This window comes from Pteropus vampyrus, unplaced genomic scaffold (genome assembly GCF_000151845.1).
Source record: "Pteropus vampyrus isolate Shadow unplaced genomic scaffold, Pvam_2.0 Scaffold92, whole genome shotgun sequence".
In the NCBI taxonomy this organism is placed as follows: domain Eukaryota; kingdom Metazoa; phylum Chordata; class Mammalia; order Chiroptera; family Pteropodidae; genus Pteropus; species Pteropus vampyrus.
Genome location: NW_011888873.1, coordinates 1900422 through 1910301, shown reverse-complemented (window position 1 = coordinate 1910301; position 9880 = coordinate 1900422). Strand labels below are relative to the sequence as shown.

Here is a 9880-nt window from a genome sequence, read left to right as displayed (position 1 = left end):
ATTTCATAAGTTAAAGCTATTATAAGAACTTGTTATATGACAAACTAGAATTAGTAATATATATGACAAATAATGGAGAGAAGAAAATATCTTAAGAATTAAGGTTGGGATACCCAAGAATGCTATGAAGAAAAATGAAATTGGATCATACTCTCTTACAATTTGTAATGTGTTAGATTTTTTTAAATAACTACCAAAAGAAGTAGAAGAAAATAGATGAATTATCTATTAGGACGAATAGACAAATATATCCACAAAAGACATACATTTACATCAGAACGTGGAAGTCTATCATCATATTATGAATCTGTTCATATTTAAACAAATAACAGTGTTAGAACAATGTAAATAATAGTGTTAGAACAAAATAAATATCAAAAGAAAATCAACAACATAAAAAATACTCAGCACATTTATTGCCCAAAATATAAAAAATTGTTGTAAATATAGAGAAATTCTCTGCTTTCACTATGTAAGTAGTCGAGGAAGACAAAAAATTTACATAAAAGGAAAACCCTGACAAGTAAATTGAATCATATGGAATATGTACAGTTTCATAGCAATTAAAGAGGTACAAATTAGAACTCACAAGTGGCACAAATAATTAAAAAATGCTTTTTAAAAAAGCCAGTGTTGGAGGAGAATCTTTGGGAAACAAGGGCCACCTACACTGCTGGTGGGCTCCACATTTCTGAAGAGCAATTTCTTAATATGTGGCAGGAGCTAAACAAACAAAAAATTTAAAAAATGTTCAATCTATCCATTCCATTTTGAGAATATATCAGAAGGAAAAAACTTGAAGGGGAAAATGAAATTTGTGCAGAAGTATTTATATAGCAACATTATCATAATAAGAATAACATTTCTAATGTATAATTAAAAGGAAAATGGCTTTGGCAACTGCTCTATATTAACAGGATGGAATACAGTATATTATTATAATTAAAAATGACTAATATGTGAATCATGTTGATTCATGGAAATCTACATGTGAAGCTGTCATAGATAAAGCTGAACAAGCGACAAATATGTCAACTGCTGAACTGAAAGTTTCTTCGGGACTGAGCTATATCTTACGTATATTGAATCCACAGAGCCAGACTTTGTTCCTGGTACACAGTAAGTGTTCAAGTGGTTGTTGAATAAATGCATAAATGCCTTTTCTGTTTGTCCTAAAGTCTTGACCTCTTGCCTGCTGCGACCTTGGTAAATTTGCACTTCACTAGCTTTCACACTGCTCACCTGTATTTCCGAACTCTAGCTTGTCCCACCTTCAGATAAATGCATACCCTTTGCAGTCCTGGCACCCAAAAAGTGACCTCTGCTCTACTGAAGCTCCAGATCCAGGGTAACACACAGCTGCAGCTCAATAAACACTTACCTGATGTCTGCATTCATCAATGAGCTTGTGAAATAAATGAATAAACTTTGTCAAATGTACAAAAGAACGTTAACAAACATAGAAAGAGAATTGAGTAGGGTAAAGAGTTTAGAGTTAAAAACTAATTGCAAAAGGAAGGAACAGCTGTATTTGAAAACCTGCATGATTATACGAACTGCTTAAAATTAAAGATCAAAGTTCATAGTAATATACTTTTAAAAAAATTAATTGCAATCGATTTCTTGACTAGATGGTATATGTCTTTTTAATAGGTGGCTGTTAAAAAGAGGCAAATACAACCAAGGACTCGACATTCTCTTAATATTCTGGTCACCCAGCTACTCGGATGGGAAGGCCAACAGCACTGACCCTCAAGAAGCTGCCAGCTGTCTTGAGAACGTTCTGCCCAGAATATGTGCTGGGATTCCATTGAGAGCAGAGTGGCACATTAAGCCCTTAAAATATTTACAAAAGAAGTGTCCTATAAAATCCCTGTTCTTAGCGTCATCAGGTATGTCATGGGGTGACAGGTTGGCCTAAAAGAAAAGCAACACACACATACACACACACACACACGCACACGCACACGCACGCCCCTTCTAAAACAACTACTCACCTAGTGGCCCCTTTCACTCGGCCATTCCTGGTGTCAGTGAGCACCAGGCATATATTAGCTAGCAAAATGAATGATTGATTGAACAACTGAATGGAGAGAATAGGGGATTCAGCAGGTTGCCAGATTGTATTAGGTAATCACAGCATCAGTGACGTTAGTATTTATTTTGGAGGATATTAATTATTTATGAGAGCCCAAATCCAGGCAGCGAGCTCTGATGAGAGACACTGTTCCAGGCAAGAAGAAAAAATAAGCCTGAAATCTCCTGGCCAGGAGCGGTCCCGTGCAGGCCTGAGGTTAAAGAAAACCCTGCCTGAAGCTTCGGGTCCCGTGTTTGCCCCCAAGTCCGCCCCGGCCTAAGCCTTCTTGTGCTATAAATACAGCGGCCCACATGCTGCAGAGACACGGTGTTCCCTCTGCTTGCCCGGACAGATAACATGAATTTGCCCTTTAAACGTCCCAAGGCTGAAAGCACAGCCCCCAGCCCACCCCTGCCTCCCGGAAGCGCCTTCGCCCCGGTTGTCCTCTGCAGAAGAGGGGGACTGCGCGGGGGTGTCCAAGCACCTGCCCAGCCAATGCGCACTGCGCGCCCGGCCCGGGGTCCCTCCTCCTCTCGCGAGAGGCCTGGTGGGGGATATAAGGAGGGCTGCGGGGCGAGGAGAGCGGCCCCTTGGCGTCGCGCAAGGTTGGAGACCGGGTGGCCGAGCCTGGCCGGGCGGCGGAGAGAGTGAGAGCGCGGCTCCCGGAGGCTGTGTGCGCCCGGCTGTCACCATGGGTGATCAGGCTTTGAGCTTCGTGAAGGACTTTCTGGCAGGCGGCATCGCCGCTGCCGTCTCCAAGACTGCGGTCGCCCCCATCGAGAGGGTCAAACTGCTGCTGCAGGTGGGGACGGCGCGGGCGCGGCTAGCGGGACGGGCCGGGCGGGGCGCGCGGGACGCGGCCAGGCGCAGTGGGGAAGCGGGGCGGGCGGGCGGGCGGGGGAGCTGCAGCAAATCTGCGCTAGGCCACAGGCCCGGCGCCGGCCTGCGCGAGGGGAAGGTGCCCTCTGCGCAGACAGGTCCAGAGTCAGTAGCAGATTCCTGGTGTCGGGTGGCGCCCCGTGTCCTGGTGTCTATATATGGAAACCCACCCGGAGTGGGTTATAGCCAGCCAGATCCTGCGCCTGGGACAGCAGTTGGCAGTCCACTCAGGCCTCTTAGGTCAGCCTCACCTTTCCATTTTCAATGTCCCTTGCACCTTTTTACCTGCACCCACCTTTTACAATAAAAGTATAATTGGTACACGAGAATTCCCTTACTGTGTTCCATGTGCTATCCAGTCGGCTGACATTTACGTATTTCATTCATCTTTATATAACCTCTGTGATCTAGGTATTATCTCCCCCATTTTACAGATGAAGAAACAGGTTTTGAGAGATTAAGAAACAATTTCGGAATAAGCTCAGATGGCCTTCCTTACTCAACCTGCCCTCAAATCTTTTCCACCTCAGCCTGCTCTCTGAATGGCTTGTCATCATCCTCCTCATGTCATCATCATCCCACCTATCCTCGTTTTCTCCACTTGCCTAAAAGACAAAGGCCCTTCAGTGGGGAATTGGGCCTCTTCAATTTGAGAGTCAAAATTACCAATAACAAAATCCCACACATTGCTAACAACAGCAACAAACCCCTCAGTGATTGATTAGTTGGATAATCTGCCTGAAAATTTCCAGGCTTTAATGCCTCGTGGATTTATTCTTCTGTTAGAACATCTTCTCAGAGATTCTGGCCTCCAGGAAGACTGGAGTGAGACTGAGGTATCTTCACCTACTAGCCATCATGTCTATTAAATCAGGGCAGGAGCCCTTTGGGGCAGGGGTCTTTAATCAGTTCTGAGCCCTAGCATAGTTTTGGCACCTAGGGAAAATGCAATACATAAATGACTCTCCTCACACAATTAAGTCATCTTTTTATATGGGGCAGAACCTTTTCTCTCAAATGCCCCGATAAGTGAGGCAAAATTGGAATTTTGGGCTTGTTATCCAAGTAGCTAACATTTATTTACAATATTCATTTGATTTCCCCATACATTTTTTAAAAAAAGAAATCAAGGAAATGCAACTGTTCTTTTTCTCCTGTCCTCTTTCCTTTTCCCTCTGCCCTGCCTATCCTGTAACACCCAACTCTTCCCCCATGCCCTCTACCCCGTACCCCCACAGGTCCAGCATGCCAGCAAACAGATCAGTGCTGAGAAGCAGTACAAAGGGATCATTGATTGCGTGGTGAGAATCCCCAAGGAGCAGGGCTTTCTCTCCTTCTGGAGGGGTAACCTGGCCAACGTGATCCGTTACTTCCCCACCCAAGCTCTCAACTTCGCCTTCAAGGACAAGTACAAGCAGATCTTCCTGGGGGGCGTGGACCGGCATAAGCAGTTCTGGCGTTACTTTGCTGGTAACCTGGCTTCCGGTGGGGCAGCTGGGGCCACCTCCCTCTGCTTTGTGTACCCACTGGACTTTGCCAGGACCAGGTTGGCTGCCGACGTGGGCAAGGGTGCCAGCCAGCGTGAGTTCAGTGGTCTGGGTGACTGTCTCACCAAGATCTTCAAGTCTGATGGCCTGAAGGGTCTCTACCAGGGTTTCAGCGTCTCTGTCCAGGGCATCATTATCTACAGAGCTGCCTACTTCGGAGTCTATGATACTGCCAAGGGTGAGAGAAGGGCCTCGGAGTGCGGAGTGGGGAGAAAGACGTGCATATTGGGTTCCTGAGGGATCCGTAACCCACGAAGGGCTCTATATTTATTAATCTTGTTTCTTCCTAGTCCCTGAGCTAACCTGAGACTTCTCAATGAGGAGGTGGCATGGTGTGGATGTAGAGCTAGAGGATTCTCCTTGTCCTCTACTGAAATAAATCTGGCCTTGAGTTATTCAGAGGAAGAAGGGGCAGCCTCGCTCCTTCTTCCCATGGCTCTATCTGTTACCGAGTGTAACTTGGAGCCACTTCAACATGCCCTGTACACTGGGCAGAACTCTGGCTTCCCTGGGTCTGTAGAGGGCAGCCACCAACTTTTGTTGGTTACCTGGTTGTATGTGAGGCACCCCAAAAGGAGCAGGTTCGTCTGGAAGGCGGGGCCTGGAGTTTGAGGTTTGGTAGCCTCTTCCCCATCCCACCTACTCTTTGCTGAGCTGCTGAGAGGAATCACTTCATCACTGTTTGGCTTCTTGGCTCTGCCCACAGGGATGCTGCCCGATCCCAAGAATGTGCACATTATTGTCAGCTGGATGATTGCCCAGTCTGTGACAGCGGTCGCAGGGCTGGTGTCCTACCCCTTTGACACTGTCCGCCGTAGGATGATGATGCAGTCTGGCCGGAAAGGGGGTAAGCCTGGCACCTACTGATCTAAATCATTTTTCTGCCTGAGGAAAACCCTATTCGGTGCTGTTTTCAGTCTTCACTATTCTGATTGTTAAAATTATGTGCTAAGAATTTAGGAAAGAAAGAAAATTAAGCCTCTGTAACATTCTCAATTATTTCTTTAGAGAATTGTATCACATAGATAAGAACATCAAAAATGGGATATTTACCTTAACTAGGTATCTAATATGATAGAGGCCTTAGGCTGTTTTCCCTTACAGCCTGGGTACAGAAACAAGAGGAAAGAATTGAAGTAATTTGCTGGTTTATTTAAAAATAAGTCTTCTCTTATCTAGTTAGTAGTAGTGTCAACAGGGAAGGGTGATTTAACTGGATGAGAGATGGCCTGAAGCAGTCTGTCATGATAGAAAAAGTTTTGGCTTCCATAGGTTGAAACATGAAATTGCTATTTTTTAAAGTCAGAAAGTCAAGTATTATTAGTTTCATGTGGTTCAACCCAGTAGTTGTACCTTTTTATTTTAACTGCATAATCTTGGGCAGTATAACCTGAGATGAAGACTGTTTTCTCATCTATAAAAAGGGCATTACCCAGTTTGACACTTCCACTCCACCCTGCTCCCTCCCTTTTTTATAGTTTGTTGGTTGGTGAATTAGCTGGTTAATTGTTCCAGTTCTTCCCTTGATTGAGTTAAAGGAATAGTAATGGCAAGAGAGCCTGGCTAACAGCTATGCAGGGGAAGGGGATATCTAGTTGAATGTTGCATAGAGTTGGGGCTTAAAGCTCAAGTGACTTATTTATAATACTGTTAACACTACGTGCAGATGTCTTTCAGAGGAAAAGTCTCTTTCTTCTAGAATTATGGATCCCTTACCAGCATTTGTTTTCACAGCGGATATTATGTACACTGGGACACTGGACTGCTGGAGGAAGATTGCCAAAGATGAAGGAGCCAAAGCTTTCTTCAAAGGTGCCTGGTCCAACGTGTTGAGAGGCATGGGCGGTGCTTTTGTATTGGTGTTGTATGATGAGATCAAAAAATACGTCTAATGTAATTAAAGTTCATTGGTTCCAGACCCATTGTGTGGTTTAATAGACTTTTCCTAGAGGAAGTAAAAAGAAAAATCTGGGATAAAACCAGACTGAAAGGAATACCTCAGGAAAAACAAAAGCTTCACTGAGTGTTCATTGAACCACAAATGTATTTTGTATTTATTTTACATTTAAATTCCCACAGAAAATATGAAATAACATATCATACTTGTACAATTAACTGAAGAACTGATAATGAAGAAAATAACTGAATGTGAAACCAATAAAGACCACTTAATGCACATTCTCAGTTGAATTATTAACTGCCAAATGGATTATAAAATAAGACCACAAATGCGTATTTTCTAACAGGACTTATTTATAAATCTGTGGCCCAGCTTCAAAATGTCAAATATTATACTATGTATCATTTAAGTACCTTGAATGCTTAAAGGTCTTTCGAACTTAAACAGGTTAGACTCTCTCACCTCATGCCATGTTGGCTGTAGGCTCAAAAGTGGTAACACGGATCATGGCAGTCTTCAGGAATTATGAGGTTCTGCTAAAAGTTTTAAATCAGGGATCTCCAGCCCCCAGGCCATGGACCAGTACCAGTCCGTGGCCTGTTAGGAACCAGGCAGAAAGAGGTGAGTGGTGGGCAAATGAACGAAGCTTCATGTGTATTCGCTGCTGCTCCCCAGTGTTGGCATCAATGCCTCAGCTCCCCTTCAGATCATGAGGCATTAGATTCTCATACGAGCACCAGTCCCTGGTGCCTAAAAGGTTGGGGACCGCAGCTTAAAATCATAGTTTCTAGAGTTTTGCATGATTTGGAAAGGCTCTGTATTAGCACTGTTAGAGAACTGTGATACTTAGAATTTTATGACAAGTGGACACAGTTCATTGAAAATTGATTAGTAAGCCAGTATTTAATGATTAGGTTCTGTGGAAGACATGGAAAGACAGGAACTTATACTGAAAGAAGCTTAAATGGGGGTAGGGGAGAGGAGTGAAATGGCATTGTTAAATAATGTAATGTTTAATACAATGAATCTTGGTTGAGAAGGACTAGAAGTGAGTAGTTGAAATGCGGGAAAAGGTGGAAGGTAGACCTTGCAAGAAAATAACTAGATCTGAGTATAGAAAGTTATTTGTCAGTATTAGATATACGGGTATAGAACATATCTGCTAACACTTTTCTGTAGCAATTTATCAAGATCTAGAGAAAAAGTCCATTTTGGATCTGACTCAATTTGTGAGCAAGAGGAAAATAATTACAATTTCAAGTGGGGAATGAGGCACTTTGGTTCAGAAGAGCAAGAAGTTCATACAGTCCTAGCTTGCTGAGAAGGACCTGGAGGAAACAAGTTCTTACATCGTAGGCAAAGCCTGAAAGGCAGGCACATGTATATTTCTCCTGCTAGGTGGTTTGAGGGGTACAGGGCCTCTGTACCTTGTCTTTGCCTTCCTTCCCAGGCTCTTCCACCTTCTCACTGCTGCCTTGTTTTACCATAATAGCTAAGGTCTGTTTTACCATATCCAAGGTTACATCTATCCTAATCTAGGAGATATCTCTTAACAGAAATATATGCTAGATGTTACTGCTTCATATGATGGCTACCCAAACATCTTCAGGTTCAAGATGGACACTTACTTGACATTTTTACTGTAACATCTAAGAATTATCTTTTAAAACAAAGTATATTTATGGTTTATAAAGGATTTCCATATTAGCAGACTAGGTAATGCAAACAAATGTGCCCTCTGAAAACAACTAGAAAAGGAGTTCAAACTATTTAAAATAAAAATCTACATGAAGGCACTGGGAGGCTAACAAGGCGTGGAAAATTATGGGACCAAGATTTGGGGAGAAGACAACTCAGAGAAGTGAGTCTGATATTTGGGTCAGTTTTCCCCATCAGGTATTTGCAAACTGTAGAAAATGCAGCTGAGAGGCTGAGAAACAGGAGTCTGAAAGCCTCCGAGAGAGAGAGGGACAAAAACTGGAATCTTTGGCCTGCCAAAGAAGGGCAAGCCTGGTAAACCTGTTCTGGATTGGGATCCCATAAGGGTGACACACTAGCAGTAAGAAATGAATGACTTGACTCTTGCAGTCACTGATACCAACCTTCAGAGCATCTCAATCCCCTCACTGGATTAAGGTGATTTGAGAACAGGAGCACCTCTGCTGCCTGCTAGGAACAAAGTAAATCTTGTCTGGAAGAAAATATCCAGAGCAGGGGCAACACATTTTTTTCTCTGAAGGATGCGATAGTAAATAGTTTTGACTTCGTTGGCCAGATGGTCTTTGACACAACACAGTTCTCAAGACGGATAAGTGTGGCTATGTTCCATAAAACTTTATGTACAGACACTGAAATTTGAATTTCATATAATATGTACATGTCACAAAATGTTTTTGATTTTAAAAACCCATTTAAAAAGGTAAAAGCCACATTAACAGGCTCTAGGTTGCTGAATTTGGCCCATGGGCTATAACTTGCTGCCCTTGATCTAGAGCTTCAAGTTTTTTCTACGAGTTTTCATATACACTATATGACTTTAAAACACATCAAATCAAAAATATAAAGAACTTATGATTTAAGTGGAAATCACAATGGAAACTTCAAATATTTTGAACTTAATGAAAATAAAAATACCACGTTATCAAATCTTGTAAGAAACAGCTAAAGCTATGCTAAGAAATATAAAGCCTTCAGTACATCTATAAGAAAAGAAAAACTGAAAATCACTGAACTATACATCCATTTCAAGTTAGAAAAATAAGAGCAAATTAAACTCAAAAGAGTAAAACTCTAATAAGATAGCAGTAGAATTGGTGAAAAAGAGACAATCAACTGCCAGCTGAACTGTGTAAGTGTGAATGGCAAAATTTTTAGAAAGTAATATAGCAGAATATCTTTGTGCCCTCAGGTAAATTAAAATTTCAAAATATAACATTTTCAAAAGTGCCATAAAAGACAAGACTGATAAAGCAGAGTAAGTAAAATTAAGAAATTCTGTTCAGAGACATCATTCATAGTGAAAAGGTAAGACAGACTAGGATAAAGTCTTTGAAACATAACTCACACCAGTACTGTGTTATATACAGAACACATAACAAATTAACAAGAAAAACATTCGACCAAAAGAAAAATAGTCAAAAAGCTTGAAAAGGCACTTCACAAAAGATATCTCAATGGCCAATAAACATGAAAAAGTGTTCAATCTGATCATTAGAGTAGTGCAGTTAAAATCATGAGATACTATTACATACCCACCCAAATGGTTAAACTTAAAGACTGATACTAAATATCAGAACAAGGAGTGACAGTAACTAATACACTTGTGTGGGAGAGTAAATTGGTACACTCACTCTGGAAAGCTCTGACATTACCTACTAAATATGTAGATTCTATGACCCAGCAGCTCCCCTCCTAAAAATATGCCCAACCTAAATGCATGCAGAGGTATATAAGAAATACCTTCAAAAATCTTCATAA

At 42.0% G+C, this 9880-nt stretch overlaps 1 protein-coding gene across 1 annotated transcript; it reads left to right on the top strand.

Annotated features, from left to right (window-relative positions):
- Positions 1-2636: 2636 nt before the first annotated feature.
- SLC25A4 (solute carrier family 25 member 4) lies at positions 2637-6681 on the top strand. Its single transcript, XM_011364013.2, has 4 exons — positions 2637-2879; positions 4195-4681; positions 5210-5350; positions 6238-6681. The coding sequence occupies exons 1-4, from the start codon at positions 2769-2771 to the stop codon at positions 6393-6395; spliced, it is 897 nt and encodes a 298-aa protein (XP_011362315.1). The 5' UTR covers positions 2637-2768; the 3' UTR covers positions 6396-6681.
- The last annotated feature ends 3199 nt before the right edge of the window (positions 6682-9880 follow it).

Excerpts from the sequence above, each read along its gene's own strand:
- SLC25A4 (XM_011364013.2), top strand. The coding sequence starts at position 2,769 with ATGGGTGATCAGGCTTTGAGCTTCGTGAAGGACTTTCTGGCAGGCGGC. Across the intron at positions 4,682-5,209 it reads AGTCTATGATACTGCCAAGG|GGATGCTGCCCGATCCCAAG; the intron begins GTGAGAGAAGGG and ends CTCTGCCCACAG. Across the intron at positions 5,351-6,237 it reads GCAGTCTGGCCGGAAAGGGG|CGGATATTATGTACACTGGG; the intron begins GTAAGCCTGGCA and ends TTGTTTTCACAG.